Source organism: Acanthaster planci, linkage group LG06 (assembly GCF_054643075.1).
Source record: "Acanthaster planci isolate LZ-2023a linkage group LG06, COTS_SCS, whole genome shotgun sequence".
In the NCBI taxonomy this organism is placed as follows: domain Eukaryota; kingdom Metazoa; phylum Echinodermata; class Asteroidea; order Valvatida; family Acanthasteridae; genus Acanthaster; species Acanthaster planci.
Window position 1 is genome coordinate 17,287,672 of NC_141782.1, and position 25,274 is coordinate 17,312,945.

Sequence of the window (25,274 nt, forward strand, 5' to 3'; positions counted from 1 at the left end):
AAGTCAGTGTTACAGCCACGGTGAAGAAAGACTTGGAGCTGAGTCTTGGGGGGAGGTTAGCTCCATCTGCTGCCACTTGGTTTTCTTGAGCAATGCGCCGAGCTTGTCGTCTGGCAATCACCATAATGTGGAGATATAAAATCACAATGGTCAGCAGGATCAGTAGAATGAATCCAATAAGTGTAAGATTTATTACTCTAATGTTCTCATTGCTGCACATATTCAGCATAAACCACACAGTCATCACAATGGCAGACATTATGGCCAACACCCAACTACTGACCACAGCAATCACTGCTCTACGAAGTGTCATCAGTCGTAGGTAGTGCAGACACCAGGCAATAGCGAGGTACCGGTCAATAGTCAGTAGCAATAGTGACAGTAGGCACTCCAGTAAGAAGATGTTTCCTAGAATCATTTGTGGTATGAGAAGTGCATTGGATCCTACGTAGATGCTGATAACGGATGGGATAAGTACAAATAATCCCACACCAAGATCTGATATGGTAAGACACATCATAAACACTCTTGTAGACAGTTGAACAGTTGTCATCTGCTTGATAACAAACAAGCACAGTGGATTCCATGTCATTATCAGAACAAGATTCAGTAGAATCGGCAAAGTTAAAAGAGGTTTTGCCAGTTCACCTATTTCCACTGTACCTGTACATGTAGATATATTCTCAGACCAAGCCATGGTGCTCCTTGAAGAGCTGAAGTGCTGCCTGTAGCTACTGCACTGTCCTGGCACTTGGAACTGAGCAGTTTAAAACTAAGCGTTATCGACTCTTCTTATGCTCTTTTAGTGCTTTTTGTGGTCTTTTCCTGCGTGCCATGTGTGATTGATGTATGCTTTCATCTCTAACTGCTGTTGACATAGATTATTCTGACTTCAATGTAATTAGCGCCGCTACTTTTGACTGACAATGCCTTGAATAGGATGTGCATGTATATACAAGAACTTTGTTTCGTGTAGTCACAGTGAATTATTAATTGACCATTTAGGTCCTTGACTTGTTACTGAGTTTTGTGTCAATGAGGTTGATGATGAAGCCCAACAAAATTGACAGTTTAATGGAAGACATAACCTTCTATTGTACCAGCTCCACCAAGGACAATTAACTGAAGGAATTGAATATCATGGAAGGTAAAACAGGACAGTGATATTCAACATTTTCACAATGCATGGGGTGTTGGGGTCGAAGAAAAGCTTAGCAGGATTCCAGGGGGAAATGGCCTGGTCAGACAATAAAAACTGTTCTGGAGATGATGGTCGGCATGGTCTCTAATAATGTGAATTCTGTTGGGAAACAAGCCTCAGTTGTCAGCCATAAGTGGTAGTGTAATAAGCTAGTCAAGCTGCCATCACTGATCACTGCATACTGACTGGATAGCACATACTCTCCCATCACCGTGCATGAATGAATGAAACCTGTACGAGATATTTACTGGCCGTTTTTCATAAATTGTTTTTGAAGTGAACAAGGCTTTAGCTTGATCCAAGTCAAGGAGATTTTACACTGGATGAATGCCCGTACCTGGCTCTTGACGATTAGAAAACATAGAGTCAAGCTTCCATGGACAGCATAAAGCAAACCTCCTCTCTGTGTAATATTTTTTAGTGGCGCAAGAGTCCTCAGTGGCCTGGATTGGGGTCCTCTGTTGTCTGTGAGGTACATGTAATTTGGCATTGCACAGATATTAAGCCTGGTACCAGTTACATCTCTGTCCCAGTGCATGGAATCCAGCAGATACTATTTTGTAGATAACCTTCCTGAACTCTCTATTCTGCATGTGTAAGATGAGTCCATCAACCCAGAAAGACATGTAAAAGATGGCTGATATGAATATTTGTATATCAAAGCTTACCTGAATGTTCAACACAGTGAGAACTATTAATGTGAGATTAGGAATCCAGCACACGGATAAAAAAGTCAATGTGAGAGCCACGGTGATGAAAGACTTGGAGCTGAGTGTTGGGGGGAGGTTAGCTCCATCTGCTGCCACTTGGTTTTCTTGGGCAATGCGCCGAGCTTGTCGTCTGGCAATCACCATAATGTGGAGGAATAAAACTGCAATTGTCAACAACATCAGTAGAATGATTCCAGTCAGTGTGAGATTCATCACTTGAATGTTCCTGTAGTTGCACATGTTTAAAATGAGGCGTACTGCAATTAAAATGGCAGATAGTATAGCTAACACCCAACTACATACAACAGCAATCACTGCTCTGCGAAGTGTCATCAGTCGTAGGTAGTGCAGACACCAGGCAATAGCGAGGTACCGGTCAATAGTCAGTAGCAATAGTGACAGTAGGCACTCCAGTAAGAAGATGTTTCCTAGAATCATTTGTGGTATGAGAAGTGCAGTGGATCCTATGTAGATGCTGATAATGGTTGGGATAAGTACAAATAATCCCACACCAAGATCTGATATGGTAAGACACATCATAAACACTCTTGTAGACAGTTGAACAGTTGTCATCTGCTTGATAACAAACAAGCACAGTGGATTCCATGTCATTATCAGAACAAGATTCAGTAGAATCGGCAAAGTTAAAAGAGGTTTTGCCAATTCACCTATTTCCACTGTACCTGTACATGTAGATGTATTCTCAGACCAAGCCATGGTGCTCCTTGAAGAGCTGAAGTGCTGCCTATAGCTACTGCACTGTCCTGGCACTTGGAACTGAGCAGTTTAAAACTAAGCGTTATCGACTCTTATTATGCTCTTTTAGTGCTCTTCATGGTCTTTTCCTGCGTGCCATGTGTGATTGATGTATGCTTTCATCTCTAACTGCTGTTGACATAGATTATTCTGACTCCAATGTAATTAGCGCCGCTACTTTTGACTGACAATGCCTTGAATAGGATGTGCATGTACAAACTAGAACTTTGTTTTGCGCAGTCAGAGTAAATGATTAATTGACCGATTAGGTGCTTGACTTCTTACAGAGCTTTGCATCAAGGAGGCTGATGATGAAGCCCAATAAAATTGACAGTTCAATGGAAAACATAACCTTCTATTGTGCAAGCTCCACCAAGGGATGGTTGGGAGGTAAAACAGGACATGAGATATCCAACATTTTCACAATTCATGGGGTGTTGGGGTCGAAGAAAAGCTTAGCAGGATTCCAGGGGGAAATGGCCTGGTCAGACAATAAAAACTGTTCCAGAGATAATGGTTGGCATAGTCTCTAATAATGTGAATTCTGTTGGGAAACAAGCCTCAGTTGTCAGCCATAAGTGGCAGTGTAATAAGCTAGTTAAGCTGCCATCACTGATCACTGCATACTGACTGTATAGCACATACTCTCCCATTACCGTGCATGAATGAAACCTGTACGAGGTATTTACTGGCCGTTTTTCTTAAATTGTTTTTGAAGTGAAGAAGGCTTGAGCTTGATCCAAGTCGAGGAGCTTTTACACTGGACGAATGCGTGTACCTGGCTCTTGACGATTAGAAAACATAGAGTCAAGCTTCTATGGACAGCATAAAGCAAACCTCCTCTCTGTGTATTATTTTTTAGTGGCACAAGAGTCCTCAGTGGCCTGGATTGGGGTCCTCTGTTGTCTGTGAGGTACATGTAATTTGGCATTGCACAGATATTAAGCCTGGTACCAGTTACATCTCTGTCCCAGTGCATGGAATCCAGCAGATACTATTTTGTAGACAACCTTCCTGAACTCTCTATTCTGCATGTGTAAGATGAGTCCATCAACCCAGAAAGACATGTAAAAGATAGCTGCCGTAAATATTTGTAGGGACAAGCTTATGCGAATGTTCACCACAGTGAAAACTATTAATGTGAGATAAGGGATCCAGCACACGGATAAAAAAGTCAGTGTTACAGCCACGGTGAAGAAAGACTTGGAGCTGAGTCTTGGGGGGAGGTTAGCTCCATCTGCTGCCACTTGGTTTTCTTGAGCAATGCGCCGAGCTTGTCGTCTGGCAATCACCATAATGTGGAGGAATAAAACTGCAATTGTCAACAACATCAGTAGAATGATTCCAGTCAGTGTGAGATTCATCACTTGAATGTTCCTGTAGTTGCACATGTTTAAAATGAGGCGTACTGCAATTAAAATGGCAGATAGTATAGCTAACACCCAACTACATACAACAGCAATCACTGCTCTGCGAAGTGTCATCAGTCGTAGGTAGTGCAGACACCAGGCAATAGCGAGGTACCGGTCAATAGTCAGTAGCAATAGTGATAGTAGGCACTCCAGTAAGAAGATGTTTCCTAGAATCATTTGTGGTATGAGAAGTGCAGTGGATCCTATGTAGATGCTGATAATGGTTGGGATAAGTACAAATAATCCCACACCAAGATCTGATATGGTAAGACACATCATAAACACTCTTGTAGACAGTTGAACAGTTGTCATCTGCTTGATAACAAACAAGCACAGTGGATTCCATGTCATTATCAGAACAAGATTCAGTAGAATTGGCAAAGTTAAAAGAGGTTTTGCCAATTCACCTATTTCCACTGTACCTGTACATGTAGATGTATTCTCAGACCAAGCCATGGTGCTCCTTGAAGAGCTGAAGTGCTGCCTATAGCTACTGCACTGTCCTGGCACTTGGAACTGAGCAGTTTAAAACTAAGCGTTATCGACTCTTATTATGCTCTTTTAGTGCTCTTCATGGTCTTTTCCTGCGTGCCATGTGTGATTGATGTATGCTTTCATCTCTAACTGCTGTTGACATACATGTAGATTATTCTGACTTCAATGTAATTAGCGCCGCTACTTTTGACTGACAATGCCTTGAATAGGATGTGCATGTACAAACTAGAACTTTGTTTTGCGCAGTCAGAGTAAATGATTAATTGACCGATTAGGTGCTTGACTTCTTACAGAGCTTTGCATCAATGAGGCTGATGATGAAGCCCAATAAAATTGACAGTTCAATGGAAAACATAACCTTCTATTGTGCCAGCTCCACCAAGGGATGGTTGGGAGGTAAAACAGGACATGAGATATCCAACATTTTCACAATTCATGGGGTGTTGGGGTTGAAGAAAAGCTTAGCGGATTTGAGGGGAAATTTACTTAGCAGTATGGATACCATATTAAAGACTTAACAGTTTATGGATGTACATGTACGGTGGGCATGGCCTGGTCAGACAATAAAAACTGTTCAAGAGATAATGGTCGGCAAAGTCTCTAATAATGTGAATTCTGTTGGGAAACAAGCCTCAATTGTCAGCCATAAGTGGCAGTGTAATAGGCTGGTCAAGCTGCCATCACTGATCACTGCATACTGACTGTATAGCACATACTCTGCCATCACTGTGTATAAATGAATGAAACCTTTACAAGGTATTCACTGGCTTGTTTCTTACATTTTAAGAATTGTTTGTGAAATGAAGATTAAAACATCAGGTTTTGATCGGTTTCTGTGTTGATCTTTTACTCTGACTTCATAGCCAGCAGCGAGCTTTGCATTTTTACTGAAAACTTTCGGTGACCTCCCAATGATGTGCACTTTCTGGAATTTCTGGGAACACCCTGTGGTTCAGTGATTGCACTGTGGTTTATGGAAAAAATGCTTGAGTTTCCTGTGTTTTGAAAACAAAGTTAGTGCTACTTGAGAAATTCCAAACGTGTGAAGTTCCTCCAGCTTAATACATGGACCTGTATTCAGTATCACGATAAGCTGTCAAGTGAAGTGAAGTACATGTTGGAGGCCAAGTACATGTGCAGTTAAAACCACATTTAAAAATCATGTTGGGTTTTCTCCCATTGACACATACCATTGGCAGATACGTGGGGGGGAGCCAACAGGGTCACCACGGAATGGAGTCAAAGTTTTGGGGTGTTTGAAATATACTGAGATAAGTGCAATGTAGGGGACTACAGAGGACTTCATGCCAAAGCTCATAAATTTAGCCTTACTCTTCAGAAAGGCTATCAAACGCTACACAAAATTTCCCCAAATGCTTAGATCCCCCTCCAAAGTAACGTGCTCCCACCCCGAATGTTTGGTTGCCGGGTATACATGTAGATGTGTTACAAGTCTTAAAACTTACAGTTCGACACTTTTAGTCAGGTGTTGGTAGACTTTGGACCATGGCTGTATATACATGCACTAGAACTGTAAATTTGAATATGTGGAGAAATCACATGTAAACATTCCTGGACTGCTTCCTTGCAGAACCCTCATATAATGGAGAAACCAAGGTTGGCCAATTTTTTTATTTAGAAAAATTAGAAATAAAGTTTTTAAAACTTAAATCAGATGTTAAATTTAAATCGGATTTTTAAACATATTTCTTTTAAAATTGGAGGTACATGTAAGTCAGCCTAATCATCTTTTTCAAAGTGATCAAAATTAGCTGTATTAGCTTAAAATATTTGTTTTGTTACAAAATCGATAAACTCAAGGTTATCCTGTCAGGTTTTAAATCATGCTCTACTTCTGGTCCAAAGTAGAGGTCTGTATTTTTTTTAAAAACACCAAAAACAATTTTGAAAGCACTGTGTTCTGACTGTTCTCCACATGTCGCTTTGAGCATGAGTGGAGTTACAGGTACTTCTGCATCGCTGAGGTCATTCAGCCAGTGCCATGTCAAAGAGAGCAAGTACAGTACTTACCATTTTATAGAGAGCCTATATCTAACTCCTGACATGCTGTGAGATGATCACCAGCTAGAGATGTAGACTCGGGTTGACATTCATAAACACGTTATACATGTATGCAGGAAGTTGCTGCAGTGAGTGATGTACATGTACATGTAGGTCTGATAAAACCATTGTAAACGCATCAGCTCTGATCGTTTGTATTTTATAAGCTGAAAACAGTTACGAAGGCAGCAGTGATGTTTTCCTGTTCTTGATGTGCAGGTATCTGACAAAGAAGAGGAGATTGCAACACTGCAAGAGGTCTATGAGACGCAACTGGAAGAGGTCAAGACCAATCTCTCCACTGTTGTCATAGAAACGACCCCTCATCTAGACAGCCAAGAGCTGAAGCAGACAATTGACAGCCAGGCCAATGAGATTGAGTCATATCCTTTTGGGGTGCCTGACTGGGTTGGTAATTGATAGAGCATGTAAAATGTATGTAAAATAAAAGCCATGAAAATCGGGAAAATCTCCAGTGCTGAACAAAGTACCTCCTTGGCATTCTGTTCAAAAGCAACACTCGTCAAAGTTAAGGCTGAGGTCTATTTTCATATAGGATATACATGTACAGTACTGAAGAAGGGCCTTTTTATCAAGCTGCCAGTGCACCATAGTAATAGTCTTGCTGTCACTTTTCTTTGATTGTTTGGAAAGCTATCCTTTTATGAGTTTGGTGACCCCTCTCCTTGACTAAGCCCTTCTCGGTGCACTTTGCGGACAAGACAGCAGCAGTTCACCGAGCTCCTGGAACAGTTTGAGATCATGAGGGAGACCAAGAATGAGGAAATACAACAGCTAAAGGTAACCCAGACACAGACAAGTTGGAGAAAAGCATACAGATCACCTGTCCAGGTTTGGCCTCAGTTTATATGTGGCCGATGTGTGGGTAGGCTAGACCAGTAAACCTTTCGTGAGTGAGTTATACTTGAATTTTTGTACTCGTGTTTTAAAAAGTCTGTACTGTTAACCATAATGGGGAAACATTTCCGTATTCATGTTTTGTAACTCATGCTGAATATGAGTAAGATAGAATGCCGACAAGGTTTGGTTTTGATACTGGCAGAAACAGTGTGTACTTCTGACAGCAGTTTTTATAACTCTTGTAGACTGTGCAGTGTGGTAGTAGAGAGCATCACAAAACCAGACACAAAACCAATCACAAGACCGGTCACAAGACCAGTCACAAGACCAATCACAAGACCAATCACAAGACCAACCACAAGACCAGTCACAAGACCAACCACAAGACCAATCACAAGACCAACCACAAGACCAGTCACAAGACCAATCACAAGAACAGTCACAAGAAGTCACAAAACCAATCACAAGACCAATCACAAGACCAGTCACAAGACCAACTACGACCAGTCAAAAGACCAACCACAAGACCAGTCACAAGAATCACAAGACCAATCACAAGACCAACCACAAGACCAGTCACAAGACCAGTCACAAGACCAGTCACAAGACCAACCACAAGACCAGTCACAAGACCAACCACAAGACCAGTCACAAGACCAACCACAAGACCAGTCACAAGACCAACCACAACCAGTCACAAGACCAACCACAAGACCAGTCACAAAATCAATCACAAGACCAGTTGAAAGACCAATCATAAAATCAATCACAAGACCAATCACAAGAACAGTCATAAAACCAATCACAAGACCAGTCACAAGACCAACCACAAGACCAATCACAAGACCAGTCACAAAACCAATCACAAGACCAGTCAAAAGACCAATCACAAGTAACAGGGTGAAAATTATAAAGGAGTGCTTTAATTGCAGTTCACTTGAATAGCTTCTGACCATCTGGGAACCATCTGGTATAGAGAGGCCTGGCATATACTTCAGGTTCTAACCCTGTGTTTTGTGGTGCAGGATTCTGTGGCAGAGCTAGAACATGCGCAAGTTGAGAAAGAGATCTTGATGACCAAGTGTCAGACGCTGCAATACCAGGTGGAACAATGGGAGGAGAAGGCCAAAGAGAAGTGAGTAAGATGGCATCCGAAAGAGACTCCCAAGCTGTGGTTGTCTGTTGTCAGCTAGCTTGGTTTCTTGGTCCCAAAGAATCTGACCATATAGGGAGAATCTACAGGTGTAGTAGCTGTCATTGTCACATGACCAAATGGAATGAACTTCCAAAACTTTCCCGAACCAGCCGAATTATTCTAAACCCAATTTTGTCAATTTTCAGGTGCTGACATCATTATATGTCAATAGTTGGCATGTTAAAAACTGGCTTGATTTTGCTTGCATTATCACCACATGCAGCATGATTCCAAAGAAGTTCTTCAATTTTGTGTGTTTTGTTGTTCCCACACTGATCTTCACTTTACACAATTTTGATTACGCTGACTGTTTAAAAAAGAACAGATAGTAGATTTTAAAAGAGTACATGATGCCATACATTGTATCATGTGAATGTCATACACTGTATCATGTGAACGCCATATACTGTATCATGTGAACGCCATACATTGCGTCATGTGAACGCCATACATTGTATCATGTGAACGCCATACATTGCGTCATGTGAACGCCATACATTGCGTCATGTGAACGCCATACATTGCGTCATGTGAACGCCATACATTGTATCATGTGAACGCCATACATTGTGTCAAGTGAACGCCATACATTGTATCATGTGAACGCCATACATTGTATCATGTGAACGCCATACATTGTGTCATGTGAATGCCATACATTGTATCATGTGAACGCCATACATTGTATCATGTGAACGCCATACATTATTGGTACATGAGAGAGGAACCTATTGTCATCATGCCCTCACATGTATGTATGTATGCCCATGTATCTGCAACCAGCGAAGACTTAGACCTACATGTAGCTCTACACACAAAATGCAGGCGTAACCGGAGACCATCCTGCTAGAGCATAGACTTTATGTAATGCAGTCCTCATGGGGTCAAAGAGCACCACCTTATGCTGCCGTTGAAGGAAGCTTTTTCTGTCTTGTACCCATATTTAGGTGTATTCCTTTGGCACTCAAGTGTTAAAACCTGGGCTTGTACAAGTTCAGTTGTAAATTGATTGCACTCCTTTTACACATGCGAGCCAGTGTGCACGCACAGTGAATCCTTCATTGCCTATGATGAGATGACCTTTCCACAGTGTGTTTATGAATACAACATGGTGGAAAGGAAGGGAGCACTTACACCTACTGGCCACCTGATGTTGGCTAGTTTTTGACCACATCCCAACGTGAGCCAGAAGCAGCACATTGCTGTAAAAACCTGTGAAAACGAGGTGCATCCTACTCGTATGTGCCACACTATTGATTGTAACGGTGTTGGCTGTCTTCCTTCACCAGGGAAATGGAGATGCAGTTTAGCAACCGTGAACTGCGTGAAGAAGTTAGTCGGGTCAATTTTGCATTTGACAGTGTCACCAAGCTTAAAGACGAGGCAGTGGAGGCTAGGCTGAAAGCCGAAACGGAGTGAGTAGCCACTGAACCCAAATGAATAGGAAAAGAAGCTGGTACTCATTTACACAATGAGAGGGATCCACACTCCAAAGTCTTACCCACATGATCCTGCTGTCAAACCGTTGGTGTCTGATGAGTTTACAGTGACATATCTCACCTTTGCTCCAGATAGCATAGTGGATAGTGCCGAATCCATACCAGAGAGGTGTAGGTCACCAGAGTCACTTTTGAATTCAAGGCCTTTGGATCACCAATCGCTCCTACATTGTTTCGCCTATGTAAAAATACCCAATTTTCATAAGCACGCCAAACTGAGTGATAAATTAACCACCAAGAGCTCAGGTTTGCTCTTTCCAATGCAGATTGGTTTGGTTTATTTATTTCCATACATCACAATAGGAACATTATGAAGCACAGATATTTACAGAATGACAAAAGGGGTGATGAATGGTGGATACCTGGCAGAAACAGGGGTAGGATTTCTCAGCTTTGTAGCTGATTCGGCTTTTTTTGTTTGGGATTTCAGCCAATTGTCCTCACTGGCTGTGTACCAAGTACAGGAGATTTTCACAGTTCAGCTTCTCTATGCCTTTTTTTCAGCTGTTCTTAGCTATATTTATCATTGGTCAATGTTACCCCTGCAGAAAGCAAAAGCTTATGCATGGCCCGGTTTCTTATTTGTCACAATAGTATCCATATGTGGCTAAAATTACAAGGTGGAGGAGAAAGAGAGAGTAAAAAAAGTGAGATACACCGTAACTGAAGGTATAGATGAACGTCAGAATTAAGCAACGATCTTCAAACTCAGTGTAATAGGTTAACATCCTAGGAATGAACACAAATCTAAATAGGACTGATTAATTATTAAAGATATGAATGTACAAATAGAAATACAAATAGATTCAACATTGGTACTGAAACAAATGGCGCGGACTCATTTTGAAGGAGTGGATTATGCTGCGAGCTTAACTTTTTTGGTGTCACGTGTGTTGTCTTTACAGACTAGCACAGCTGCAGTGCAACAGTGAACTCATGGAGGAAAATTCCGAACAGATCCTGGAAGAACTAGAGAGGTAAACTACTCCAGTAGTCAGCCAACATCTTTCCTAAATGTTTGTCAAACTATGTGGACAATTTTTGCAATCGTTCAGAAAGTGTCCCATGGAACTGATTTTTGAATTTTTTTTGGGGGGGGCTAAATGTGACTGACAGGATCAAGACGTTGGAGAGTGGCCATTTTGAAGAGAAGGAGACCCTCAAGTCTTGTCTCAGCCAACTCCAAGAGGAGAAGACGCAGTTGCTGAGGGTAGGTGATCAGATACCTGCACTTACGTCTCATTGCAGAAGAATTTGGATTTTCAAATTCTCAACATCACATCTTTCCCGGTTTCAAAGTCCAATAACTTAGGAGCCAAACCTGGCACAAGGTTCTTACTGCAGTGGAGTTGACATTGTGGTCTTTTCAAATGTACAAAAACCCCAGGAATTGACTGGGGTTAGCAAATAACTTGTTTTTCTTGATTATACATTAAATAACCTTTTTTATCATATTTCAGCCACCACTTATTAGCAGGAATCATAGAAAAGCCAAGAGAGCTCAACCAACTGAAATTACTAGGTGGATGGAGAGATTCAGGATCATTCCATGCCATGTGAACGTATTCACAAGACCAAGCATCAGACGTAGTCAAAGAAAACTTAATACTTTCCAACAAGTCAACAGGGCTAAAGTTCACATCTAAACGGTGCAATAGTTTGTTTCTCTTCTCTGAAGAAAGATTATACTAGGATCGAAATTTCAAGCCTTCCTCCTTGAAATTTGTTTGATAAATCCTGTTGGGTTCATTCACCTCACATTTGATTGAAGTTGGAGATGCATTTTCTGTTTCTTAAAAACTTTCCATTCCTTCAGGAGGTGAAACGAGTTGAAGAGAGGAACGAGGAGCTGACTGCCATCAACACCAAGCTGGCTGGACATCAGAACCTGAAACAGAAGATTCACTACCACCAACAGGTCAAGAATGAGAACTCACAGCTCAAAGAGGTATCTCTTGACCCTACCTCTTCGTGTTCCACTCAAAAACAGCTCAAATTCTTTATGTCTGTGAGTTTTACATGTAGATTTAGCCTTGGCAGTGTATGGTTACGGAGCAGATAAAGTTTGTCTTGGTGTTAGTTCCAACATAAAGATTGCCAGTGGCAGTAGCGGTTCTTGTATAAGAATGAAGCTGGCCGTTTCAATATTAGCAGAGCCTGGGGTCACAAAGTACTTTCTAGGGACTTGAAACTTAGCAGAAAAATTAAAAGACAATTGGCCAGCACGTTATAAAGGTCCTGTGGGGCACCCTAATGGTTAAGTACTAAGATTTTCTTTTCTATCTCCTCACAGCAACTACTGAAGACAAGAAATGACTCGAAGTTGATCAAAGGAGAACTGGAGCAGTACAAGAAAGTCTTTGGGGATTTGAAGAGTAACAGTAACAGCAATGGAAATGGTACTGGCAATGGTAAAGACCATGGCAATGGACATGGTCTAGACCATGACAACGGCCATGGTAAAGACCATGATAATGGTTACGGCTATGGTAAAGACCATGGGAATGGCCAAGACACTCTGCCCCTAGAGATGGTGAAGGAGAATGTTGATCCAAGAACAGTCCTGTTATAAGAGAGGAGTACAAACATTCAGTAATCAGACATTTTTGTATAACTGCAGTACCTTTCGGAATGATCAATGCATTCTGTATTCAAGAATTGAGTATTTGACTCATGACCACTTTCATACATGAGACATACTGGACAGCAGGCAGACTGTGTTCTTCAGGACAGTCCATTTGTCATTTTGTCTAAGTTAGAACTCGCAAGGAATTCACTGAATGTCATGCTTTGCAGACAAGTTACATGTAATTCCATGCAAGAAATTTGAAGTTGGTGAAATTTTCTGTCCAGCTGGCCATTGCATGAAGTAATGCATCTTGAATTATTAATGATGTGCTTGATTGAGGGCAATTTATCATTGCTAGTTGGGAAGAATACCACATTCACTGAAACGAGATTGACGTAGTAAGTACTCGACCTTCCCAAGAGCTCAGATAATGAATATCAAATAGACAATGTCCAAGTTGTGGATTTGTCTGTAAATTGAATGAACAGCTTCTCCGTACTTTACTACATTCTGCAAGGAATTTGAAGGATGTGTTATGATCAATGACCAATCTTTCCAGACGTTTCTTATTTATGAATGACCAATCACTGCCTGTGTGTGTTCCATTTTTAGGGGCATAGGGAGATGCACAGGACTGGTGTAGGAAGAACTAGGCTTGACATTGACTGTAGCACTTTTTAAATTGGTTCTGGTTCTATCCAAAGAGTCAAGATTCTCTTCAGAATCGGCTCCACGTCTCTCTGGCCACCCATACAAGTAAAGCTCAGAGTCATCTCCTCCTGGGCCAAAGTGGTGGATGTCCAACATCAGATAACTTACAGGGGATAGATTTATCAGGGTTTTTCTTGATTTCAGGATTTTTTCTTTAACATTTTTCATTTTTTTTTCTCAATTCCGTAAAGTCCTTAATTTACGATTAAGGCATTTTTTATGAAATAAAAGTCAATACAGAACACAAGCAGTACCGTTATACAAAGACACCAAATGTATACCATTTGACCGTACACTGCTGCAAGCCATTAGCCACTCCCTGCCAGGCGAGCCATTTTCGAGTACATAGGCTTTATATGCAGAGCCGGGCAGCCTGAAACTGGGACAAAAGAGCTGGGTCTTATAACAAAAGACCGTGCTCAGCACAAAAGACTGAGCTGCTGGGCATTACCAACATTTTTTCGCTCTCAATAGTGGAGATAATCCAGCCTTGTTTTGAAACAGTATAGTTTTGAGGCATTTAGAGTGAGTGGATTACCACCGGTGACAAAAGCTCTCCGCTCCGCTGTACGCTAATCTGGCCCCTTTTGGAAAGAGGTCAGCAGTGCACTGTGCCGGTTTCGGGAACAAAAGAATCTTACATAACACCGCACAATCTGGGCTCTTTTACCAAGGCTGCAGGCCTGACTGAAATATTCAGGAGTCAATGAATATTACCGGTCAGCTTTAGAGTAGTACCCAAAGAGTCCTTCATTTTGGTATAAACGGCCATTAAATGAAATGATGAATTTTTGAAGAATTTTGAAAACAAAAAATCTTGAAAATGAGCCGGCATCTTGTCTTGCTCAAGAAAAATCCACCCAGCAGCAAGTAGTTAAAACATCTGCTGGGGCCAATTTCATAGAGATGCTTATGCACAAAATTTGCTTAAGGCTTTAAGCGCAGAAAAACCTTGCTGAAAAAACAAAAATTACCAGCTCAAAATCTATGTGATTGTCATGTTAACCAAACAACAGGTTAATACTATTCCAAAACAATATACATCATCACATAGAGTTTTGGCTGGTAACCTCATTTGTCAAGCAAGGTTTTATCACACTTAAGCAAATTTTGTGCTTAAGCAGCACTATCAAATTGGCCCCTGCATCCTGGTGATTATTTTGTGGATGTTTCATTTTCCTCCAATCTCACCCCTGAACTAAGAGTTGAATTGCATTCTTAATATTGTCTGTAGCTTTATTGCACTGCTGTACTTAGCTCTGGGTAAGGGCCAATTTACTACAAACATTGGACTGAGGTTTATGAACTGGGTTGAAGTTACATGTTGCTCATCTCCAAAATTCCCTTTCATTGCCTTGGAGTCATCTACACCAGAACCTCAAAGACGTGAACTCAGAATTTTAATTATGAGTTTCAGATCAATTACATTTTGACCAACCCAGAAGGGCCAGTCCTGTTTATACCAGGCAAGATATGGGACGGAGGGGTAGCCCCCCTTACTTGTCCAATCCCTATGTACACTGTAGACTATTGTTACCTAACACATCCCACCCCTAGAAGTCTGTAAAGAATTCCTGAGATTCCGATCAAACAATGACCAACACAAAGGCGGGGCCGGGTTTTCTCTGTCCCATATCTTGCTTCAAATGGTCCTGTTAGAGGTACAACATGGTCCAATTGGTAACCCAACACAGCTGTGTGTATATAAAGATGTGTGGTCAGTGTGTACATACATGTAGAAGTAGGCAGAAAAATGCAACTTCATGAGAAAGTAGCTTAAAAGAATTGGTGAATTGTTTTAAATGGGCTTGTAAGAGCTTCAGATGTAATCATGAGTAAGTTTCATGTGAGGAAGTATTTTCTACTGGAGTCATGTGATTATGAAGTGGATTCCTTGTTTTGTTTCCTTTTAATTGTACAGAGAATGTGGAAATTACCAGATTGGTGACAGGTGACTTCAATGTAATAACAGTGTTTTCCTGCAACGTCTGAAGGAAGGTGTGAATATAATGTATTCCTACTATTCAATTTAACCCAAGGTTTCTAATGCATTTTTTTTACCTTTACCAAGTTTTAATACTCTTTTCTATTTCACCCCCACAATATGGATATTCTTAGTCTCAGAGGAACAGCTTTGACTAAATTCACTTTACTTTTCACGTTTCACTTTGCGTGAAGAACAAAGCGATCACTTTGCTGTTACTGACCCAATTTTGTAATTCCAAACTTATCCCTGTCAGATAAAACTGTACTCTTTCAGTGAAACAAAGCCTAATGCGTACAATTTAAAATTTGTTTGTAACCATTTTGGTGCATTTTTAGTACCTTTTTGAAAAACGAAGGCTAAAACAAGAATTTTCACACAACCTGAAGGCAGGTTCATACTTGACACAAACGCAAACATGCATGTGAATACAAGACATCCGATCAAATATTCTAACTGCAAATTAACATTTCAACCCGAGCAAAGGTCACTGCAAACATTTTGTGACGTCACACACATGCTTGAAGTATTACATGGAGTATGAACCATCCTTACAATAAGCAGCAAAGGGCTGTGCACTCGTATTCTGTAATTCCGATTATGTTTTATTTACAAAAGAAATTTGGAATATTTGAAATGGACGGTGTTGACGGGACGGTCACTATTATGGACGGCATGACTGTTTTGGTACTGGACATTTAAAAATGTGGATGCATACATTACTGCTGTGGATATAAACAGAAAAGTGATCCAATCATGTAAGCCAACAATAACCTTTTTCTGATGCTTTGAAAGTACATAAGGAATTCATGGGATACATTTCACCGTCAAATTTGAGGAACTTTGTAAACTGTAGGTATTAGTTACAGAATTCACTTAAGAGGTCCTGTGTGTCTATTGACTTTGATATTCCCAACATGACATTGTCAAATAGTTGAAAGATGCAAAATAGTCTCCTCTCTCTGTTGATCTCTGATTATTTTGAGAATATGAGTATAAAGGTCAAAAACACTTTGGAAATGAATTTGCCAGTAGATGGATTTTCGTTACATCACACTGCGTGGTGGCAGAGTGAGCAAAAAGTAACATTCATGGAACTCTTCTCAAGTGAGATGTCATGAAGTCCAGTCTATAACAAACATAAAAATAGCCTCCTTGTAGATATCTTTAAATGACAAATTCAACAAACTATGCTACTCATACATGTAGCTGCATGGAAGAACATTGTATTTTATAAACGCACTATATTTGAACATCTGGGGACGATATTATTTCACAATAAAATGGCCCCAAGAGCATTTTCATTTGCAGCCAATAATCTTGACTCCTATGAAACACCGAGGTATCACAACCACTTCTCGTAACCGAGAAGCATCACATAAGTTATAACCACTACTTCATTATCACAGTGAACATGCACTGCACTGTCTAAACACGTCAACTCGCCTCCCTTGACATCTGTTGGAAAAATGTACTGTGGGTTTACATTTTCCCTAGCCTGAAATTATCCGAACAGTTTGCATTTCCTGACATCTCTAGGCCATGCTGCTAAATATATTTATTCATAAAAATAGAAAAATAGTATGAAAGGCACAGATTTTTATCAAGCACAAGAATCAACATCGCAGATTAAAATAACGATCGATCAGTATAATGCACTTGTCAAATAAAATGTGAAAGCAACATCTGCCAATATATTTAATATCTGAGTGTATCTACAGATTACCCTGGAAGTGATTCTAATGAAGTCTAACTTCTACAATCAACGTATGCAAAAATATAACTAACTTAACTCTGCTGAAATGTTCTTTCTGAATTCAAGATGCATAAATATACACAAATCAGTGTAGATGCCAAAAAGCAGTTCAGTACATTTATCTACTTTTATTGAAAAAATACTGATGATGGAACATTGCGATTTGCGTATACACTGGAATCAAACCATATAAAATCCCCCATCATTTGCATGTTCTATAAATAGCACATAAACAGAATACCTAGAAGATAACTCACAGTGGTCCTGTTGTTCCCAAAAGAACTATTGTCCAGTAGGTAGGCTACATTGTCTACAACTGGTGAGGAGTTCCATTTAAGGGTTTCTTTTTCTTTAGTTTCAAATAAAGCAAAGATTAAAAAGGTTGCAAGCATTACAAAGGTGAATTTTCTGTAAAAGTGGTCTGATCCAGGTGCAGAAACCAAAAATTAAAATGCAGAAATTTGCTTGCCTAAATTTATGTAAACCAGTTTGAAAACAGGTGGTTTTCACAATAACGTAACACAATTTCAAGAATTTTCTCACTGTCATTGTTGGTTTGGTCTAATTTAGGAATTAAAAATCACTCAAAAATATACAAAAATTTCACCTACATATAACTGTACAAGTAGATTGTAACACAAAAATATCAGTTGATCAAGTGTGTTCCCAATGATATTAGTCATCTTGGACTTTAATGTTGATATTCCATTTATCATGATAATACATTGTGCAAGTTTCAGGACTGGCAACCATCACCTTCACCACACTGTTTGTAGTGATCTGTCATGTCAAAGTGTGAAATCTGGCCAGATCCAAAAAGAGTCTTTTGGGGATTATTTGATTTTTCAAATTTTGACACACACTTGTTTTAGTTTTCTGAAATTGCAAGCCAAGGATTTTTGCTTCCTACAAAGCCTTGTGCAATCGTCTTAGTGTCATGTGATTGCCATTGCCACAAACTGATATTCACACTCCGTGGTTATAACATCTTGATTTCCAAAATAAATCTCTGTACCAAACAGAATGGTTTTGTAACCTAGAGACTTGTTTCTGAGTGGCGCACTCAGCTTGCAGAATCCCCGATGCCCTAATCACATGATGGCACAGGCCTTGCTACCCCCTTGAGCTCTTGGATCTCCATTGGTTTGGACCACCTTGCCTCCGTTCACCGCCTTTTGCAGTTGTATGACCAGCATGGGTAAAAGGGAGGGGGTGAGGAAAAAAGAAAGCAAACATAAGAACCCTTGCAAGAAACCACATGCTGATTGCATTCATAAATATGCATGAGGGCAACACTGATGAACCCGACGTTCTGTTGACTGCACTTCTCATTTTACTACTTGTGAGCGGAATTATTTTTGCTGGAAAATCTTAACTTTCAGAAACATAAGATACAGTGGCCAACTGATACTGATTTCCAACAGTCCTTTGAACAGTAGTTTTGCTATTTACCCCAACCTAAAAGTTTTCAACACGATGGGGCACGACCATGGAGCGATATGTGCTACCCCAGCAGGCTGTGCACACCGGCCGAGTCCAAATTCACAAACTTCTCAGACTTTGCGTGGGTACAAAACAAGCAGGGGCTTAGCGTGTTTGAATGTCTGCTGGAGGTGAGTTGAGGCATGCTTCACGTTTGAACCCATCAACTGAGGCTGTGTACAGGGACGGCCCGATTGTGTTTACACATCCTCTAGGTCAAAGTGGTTAATTTAGCAATTGTCTCTAGGGATTTCTTAAAATGCCACAAGGTTCAACATATTTGATCTGTGACAGGTCTGTTTGACCAGGACTCTGATGTGGAAGTGGCACGTCAGAAAAAGAAAATCAAGCTATACTGATGTCCTGTTTTTTGATTAGTAATGAACTACATAGAAAGTGAAATCTGAGGATTGTCTGTAGAAAGTTCTATAAACTTGTCCCCCTCTAACAAACTTCCTCCACATGACTTCGGAATTAATTAACACACTCCGTAATTAGGTAGTTATGTATTTTTCCAATAGCTTGACAAGTCCACAGTGCTGTCTTGCATTATGTGCAGTCAAACCAACCATCGGGCTCACAAGGGTGCCATTCTAAGCAAAGCTTAATGACAAAAATTACTTCGATAAGATCAAATTGAAGGGGGGCATTTCTCAACGCTTTTAATACTTTCAGAAAGAATTTTGTTAAAAAGAACGGCAAAAGTTGGTATTCATCTTTCAAGGAGATTTTCAGTAATTCATTTCCAATTTGTCAAATTTTCAAAATATTGAATTCGAAAACAGTCTCCTATACCCAACCCTTCAAAGGAACTTTCAACTCTTCAAAAAATGTTCAGTGTTGTAATCAAGCACTTTTCATATACATGTACTAAGTTTAAAAATTAAGTTTCTGATGCAAAAGTACTCAAACAGCACTTGGCCAAGAAGTTTTTTAGTTTTTTTCTCCTTGTACATGTATCTCAATCCTTTCAAAGCTAAGAATGTCTGAAGTCTTCAATTCATTTTGAAATCTCCCCTTGACTACAACACTGAACATTTGGTCCTCAAATCATTCTTTTTCCCATTTTCTATGATCTAAAATAAATCCTGATGAGAAGATCTTCAAATGGGATATGAATACAACAATGTAACAAACCAATCAACACAACACAATACAAACGTAATCGCACCACACAATAACAGACACACAGTTCTCATTGTCTAAAAGCATAGCACCAATCCACAGGTAAATGCTACATGTACACTCATGGAGTCAGTGCTTGCTATGGACCCAAGCATAAAATCTCATGCTCCGTTGTTGGTAGCATGCTGGCAGTAATATAAACGGCACTGAAGTGTTGCCCAATGAAAAGTCCCACAGCATATACCATGGAAATTCAATGGAAAGCTTCATTACCGTGTCCTTGTCAATTAGTATTTGACTTTTCTGAAGTGAGATTGTTGATTATCATATTCTGGAGTGGGAAACTCTGCCCACTTACGGAAATTTCAGAGCTGACAATATGAACCAGGGGGGCCAATTTCATAGAGCTGCTTAAGCACAAATATTGCTTAAGCAGGAAAAAACTTTGCTTGATAAACAAAGGTTACCAGCTCAAACTCTGATTGTCATGCTAATCAAAAAACAGCTCAATACGATCCCAAAACAATACACATCACCTGGAATTTTGGCTAGTTACCTGATTTATCAAGTAAGGTTTTTTTGCGCTTAAGCAAATTTTGTGCTTAAGCAGCTCTATGAAATTGGCCCATTCATGACTTGGATCCGTCACAGCACAGACTCACCAGGGTAAATGATAATGAGCGTGATCAGCCACAATATGGATTGCTTGGTTACCCGCTACCCACTTGTTACTATACATGTGTATGTTCAAATGCCATTATATGCAGTGTTTGATGAGTGCATGATTAAGGCGTAAAGTGACAATGACTGCTTATGGTAGCATGATCGAAATATCTACATGAATGAAGGATCTAAATGTCACAAACCACAACAAACACAGCAAACGTATGTTAAAAAGGTGGTGAGGAAACGTGGTGTGCAACCAATCAATGTGTCGCTACCATGAGATCCACTGAAAATGTATCAAAAGTCAATTCAGTCGATTTAACAAATACAACCATCACCACCTAACCGAATTCCCCAAATCTTGTCTTGCAAATGACCCTAGCCATTGACAATGGATCTTTTGCAACACGAATGAGTTTGAGGTATTTCCTCCAAGCTTTATCCCAGCTGCTTCTCGTTTATTTCCACTGAATCTCAGATATGAATCAGCAGCAATGGAAATCTCTGTGCAGTGAAGTGGCAAATCTGGCAAGTGTGTTAAAAGGCACACAGTGCAGATGAGTGTATCACAAGGCCCCGCAAATTTGACCGTCAGTCCATCACAGAGTTATCCAACGGTCAGTTCAAATGAACTGGACAAACACACTCCTTTCTCATTTTTCACCCAGCCACCTATAACTGGTCTTGTGACAGGCCTTGTGATGGACTCAACTATGACACTTTCACGCAGCGTATTACAAAAACTGTCGTTTGTACAGTTGCTGGCCTGGATGGGTCTGTGTCCTTCCTGCTTGCAGATATAGGTCAACAATAAAGCACTGTGGGGTTCAAGGTAGGGGTTAAGGGCAAAGGCTACGGGTGAGGTGGGGTCTGTTTGGGGTGATTCACAGGTTACACCTTTTTTTTCTGTCTTTGGTTGACAACAGGGCATGGACATGTCTGTGAGGTGGCTTTGGCAAAAGTGAAATGTACCTCCGTCCGTCAGCCCAACTACAAAATCTGCAGTCATGAGGAGCTATCTCCAACAAAATGCAACTTCTTCCTATTCTTCCCCACTTTTACAATGACATTTTCACAATGATGCAATAGGTCCACAGAAGTATGTTCTTCTCAGGCACATGATCTTCTAAGATTTCCAAAATTTTATTATTGAGACAATGTTAGTCATTTCCCTTACGGGAGATGAGCTAACACTTATCTTCATTCCCTCCTCCACAAATTCCAAGGCTCTCCATTTTTCCTCTATAATCTTCCTTTTATTTATCCAAGCTCACTAATAATCAGAAATTTTAATTTAGCCTGTTTTTAGGTGTCTTCCCCCAACAACAACAATGTATCCGTTAATCTGTTTCTCCTGCCTGAAGCATACATCAGCAGGTTCTATTGGGTCTGATAATTTTCAGTAACTGAACAATGGACATATCAGAAACAACAATTCTTTGGCAACATATAGCTATAAGTTGCCAGGAATTCAAACCCATAAATAAGCCCAAAATTAGATTACAAAGAATTATTTGAAGAGCATTATTTCAACACCCACCTTCAATAGAGTAAAATATCCCAACACCTTGCACAAAAAGTGTACCAAAAAGCTTCAGAAACAAACTAAATATCCAAAATTGACTGGTTATAAAAACTGACTGTCATTTCCCAGCAGATGTTAGGCATGGTTCACACTTCACATGAGATTGGAAGCAAAAGAAGTTCCTCAAGGTAACAGTTAACATCACAATGAAACTATCCAGCTTCCTTTTCTGCATTCCTGTGAAGTGTGAATTGGCATTTGATAAGATGAAGGGTTTCAGTTAGTTTAAAACAAAAAAAGAGATGAAGTGGAAAATGTGAGAATAAGAAAAGAGAGAGGAAAACCCTTTTTCGATAGGCAATCCAAATCGTTTACACAGTAGAAATCAATAGAAAAGTTGACGTCATTCTTCCGTGGTACATGCATGCAAACCACCAGGAATATGGCCACAAATGTCCCCTCACTTCCCCCAATTGATGTGATGTGTCCTCTATGTTGTCTTCAGCTTAACCAATTACGAATTAGCATCAGTTCCAAATTTCTGAACAAAATGGCGTTCTTTGAATGTTGTATCCGCGGAAGGAATTCTGTGTGAAGTATTCTCTGTGGCAATCGTGCTTCTTATTTCCAAGGCAGAGTTTGTCATCAAACGTTTTCGTCTGGTCAAGCATTTTATAGTGACCGACCCAGCAGGCCAGTAGATTTTCGTCTTAACCCTAAAAGAGCCAGGGATCTTCTGGAATGCTGTTTTTAATTCCAAATACAGGCCCAGATGAGGAAACGGTGGGGAAGTTCATGTATATTTACATAAACACATAGAGTTAGGAAATGTTTACACAGAAAAATGTACATTTGTGATGTGTCTACTGTATGAAAAAAAATCTAACCAAAGTCGAACAGAAAGCATGATATGCTACAGTAAGGGTGAACAGTAATGGTAGCCATAGGTGGAGAAACAAGTTACAGATATCAATAGATATGCTGTAATTATTTTATCCTTAAGTCTGAGAATCTGAAGAGATTTATTCAAGCTCCACCTGTCTCTATGTCTTTACGGCTAGCGTTACATGACAGAGCACACTTGGGATTTTTTTCCGGTAGCTTTTTCGTGGATTTCCATCATCTGGAAAAAGTCAAAGGAATGGAAGTTTTGTTAAGCTGGGTTTGAAAATTCTGTTAAAAGCTAGGCTGGGGGGGGGAGCGGGGAGAGAAATGTCTCACCGGCAGCAGCTCTATGAAGTGTGAATGGCTTAGAGGAAAGCCAGGCCACACTGTTCAGAACACACCTCCCCCGTTGGAAAAAAACACAAAATTCAGAGCTTTTTGCTCCATGGAATGTACCACAGCTGGAAACACAGAGGCTGGGAAAAGTCTAGAATGTTTCTAACATTATACACATATCTCACTAATTTTTGGTTTAATTTTATTTTTCCATTTGTGGTCTTACCTCTTTCTCAAGAAATATGTTTGTACCTTAAAAAATGGAAATATATATCACCCATTAATCCTTTCAAACATTGGAATTTCTGAGTAAATTTCCACACTACTAAATGAGGTTTTGACTTACAGCTTCAAATCTCAGCGTGTAAATGATGAATTTAAACTATGTCATTGTAATAATTTAAAACACCAGACATCAAGGTTTTGATTCAGCAGACTTTCTCCAAGCTGAACATTATGCTGACTTTGGCTTGGTTTTCAAAATGACCCACTCTAAACAAGGGAGTGGAGATGTTTAACAGGAAACTCTTCATCGTGCTTGATAATTCAGTTGTGTGTCAGCAGTATGGCCATAAAATTCTTCACTAAACAATCTTTCTTTTTATGAAGTAAAAAAGAGACTAAAATTTAAACGAACTCCACCCTTTGTTGCATTTTCCTGTTTCACTGCTAATGAATGCAATTTTACATCAAATCTCCAAGTGTATCAGTCTGGCCTAAATTAATGTAATTAAGAATGTATACAATATATAATCTGAAAATATTAATTTTTGTAGAACGGAAAGAAATCAGAGGAGGAAACTTGAATTTCTGAGCTCATGTAAAGCCTCTCCTGTCAGAAAAAAACAATGTTAGTACATGACCAGGTCTCATCAATACACAATTTGCAAAAAAAGATGATTGGTCAATTTCAAAGAAAGTTCCAGGGATTCTCATGCTCATCATGTGCATTCAGCTCAAATCTCTGAATCTCGAACATTTGGATAAAATTTTATTTCAAATAATTCAGGCTTCTCATATTTGAATCCATTTTCTGACTCTTAAATTTCCTTCAACACAAATGCAGTTTATGTTTGAAACGGTGATAAAACTTCCTAATTTTAGACGTTACTGCATAGCCTTAGATACCAACTCAAAGGCCAACACTGAATAAAGAGAAAGGTCTTCCTATTCTGAGAAAGCATGCAAAGTTACTGAATTTCTGGTGTTCTTGAGCACCAAATGTTATCAAAATGGGTTGACTACAGTAAAGAATGATTAACCCTGAAGGTACAATGTGAATGTGTTCCGGTTGCATTTTTAGCCTTTTACTTTCTCTGCGATGTAAGTTGGGATTTAATTACTTTGGAGTCCAACCCACAACCTGCTAGTAAGTGTCAATGTTCTACCACTTGATCATTCAATCTGTTTGGGCAAATGATCCAATATAGCCATTGAGACAGCTTCTGGCAACAGTGACATTACCAGTGAATACATAGTGACAACGGTGTGTCTTTGAAATCAGAGAAAATCACTCCAAAGCAGCAGTCTCTTAAGGTTTGGAAACTCAAGCATCTGCCACTGATTTGGTACCGGGTACAATCCTACATTTGCAGTTGTCCATTAAGATCAAGTAACTGAAGAAATTATTTTTGAAAAGCATATCTAGTTTCCGGATAGCTATGAGAATAAACCCCTGGGAAAGTATTCTTTCTGTCAAGCTGTCACTTTGGAGAAAACAATGAAAGAAGGCAGTTTCCAGCAACCCATTACAAGATGCATTTTGGACTTTGCCAATAGCTTTTAAGTTGATGACACACATACAAGCATTGATGCACCGCACATGAAAGAGCAGTTGCCAAGATTTGTTGGTTCAGAGTGTAACATCGTGTAGCTGCAATTGGCCAAGTGAGAGTTGAATTTGAGCACAATTTAAAACACCTCTGCAAGTTTTGACTTGAAGTTGAAATCTTAGAGAAATATATTTTTTTGGAATATACAGCATTTGCTAGGCTCAAACTTGATAAGGTTGGATGCAGAGCCCCTTTGAGATTCAACCAGTATAC

The 25,274-nt window shown here is 39.9% G+C and overlaps 3 protein-coding genes across 8 annotated transcripts in view; 2 read left to right on the top strand and 1 right to left on the bottom strand.

Annotated features, from left to right (window-relative positions):
* Positions 1 to 7,070, top strand: part of kif15 (kinesin family member 15) — a 48,365-nt gene extending 41,295 nt beyond the window's left edge. Inside the window, exon 27 of the mRNA XM_087138073.1 lies at positions 6,855 to 7,070. Within this exon, the coding sequence (XP_086994199.1) occupies positions 6,855 to 7,055 (201 nt within the window). The 3' untranslated portion in view covers positions 7,056 to 7,070. The remainder of the gene's footprint in view (positions 1 to 6,854) is intronic.
* A 233-nt stretch (positions 7,071 to 7,303) lies between these two features.
* LOC147798898 (kinesin-like protein KIF15) lies at positions 7,304 to 15,739 on the top strand. Its single transcript, XM_087138066.1, has 7 exons — positions 7,304 to 7,436; positions 8,522 to 8,631; positions 9,981 to 10,106; positions 11,096 to 11,167; positions 11,307 to 11,400; positions 12,007 to 12,138; positions 12,484 to 15,739. The coding sequence occupies exons 1-7, from the start codon at positions 7,398 to 7,400 to the stop codon at positions 12,760 to 12,762; spliced, it is 852 nt and encodes a 283-aa protein (XP_086994192.1). The 5' UTR covers positions 7,304 to 7,397; the 3' UTR covers positions 12,763 to 15,739.
* A 299-nt stretch (positions 15,740 to 16,038) lies between these two features.
* LOC147798899 (kinesin-like protein KIF28) overlaps positions 16,039 to 25,274 on the bottom strand; it is a 50,101-nt gene continuing 40,865 nt past the window's right edge. For 5 of the 6 annotated variants that reach the window (XM_087138032.1, XM_087138028.1, XM_087138029.1 and 2 more), the window contains one exon: positions 16,039 to 18,382. In XM_087138032.1, the coding sequence (XP_086994158.1) occupies positions 18,302 to 18,382 (81 nt within the window). In that variant the 3' untranslated portion in view covers positions 16,039 to 18,301. Of the gene's footprint in view, positions 18,383 to 23,045; positions 23,132 to 25,274 lie in introns of all 6 variants that reach the window. The other variant, XM_087138033.1, reaches the window with a different exon arrangement.

What these genes read in the sequence shown, in the direction of transcription:
- LOC147798898 (XM_087138066.1), top strand. Translation starts at nt 7,398, where the DNA reads ATGAGGGAGACCAAGAATGAGGAAATACAACAGCTAAAG. An exon ending in AGGCTGAAAGCCGAAACGGA is followed by an intron (nt 10,107 to 11,095) that starts GTGAGTAGCCAC and finishes TTGTCTTTACAG; the next exon opens with ACTAGCACAGCTGCAGTGCA. An exon ending in AGAACTCACAGCTCAAAGAG is followed by an intron (nt 12,139 to 12,483) that starts GTATCTCTTGAC and finishes ATCTCCTCACAG; the next exon opens with CAACTACTGAAGACAAGAAA.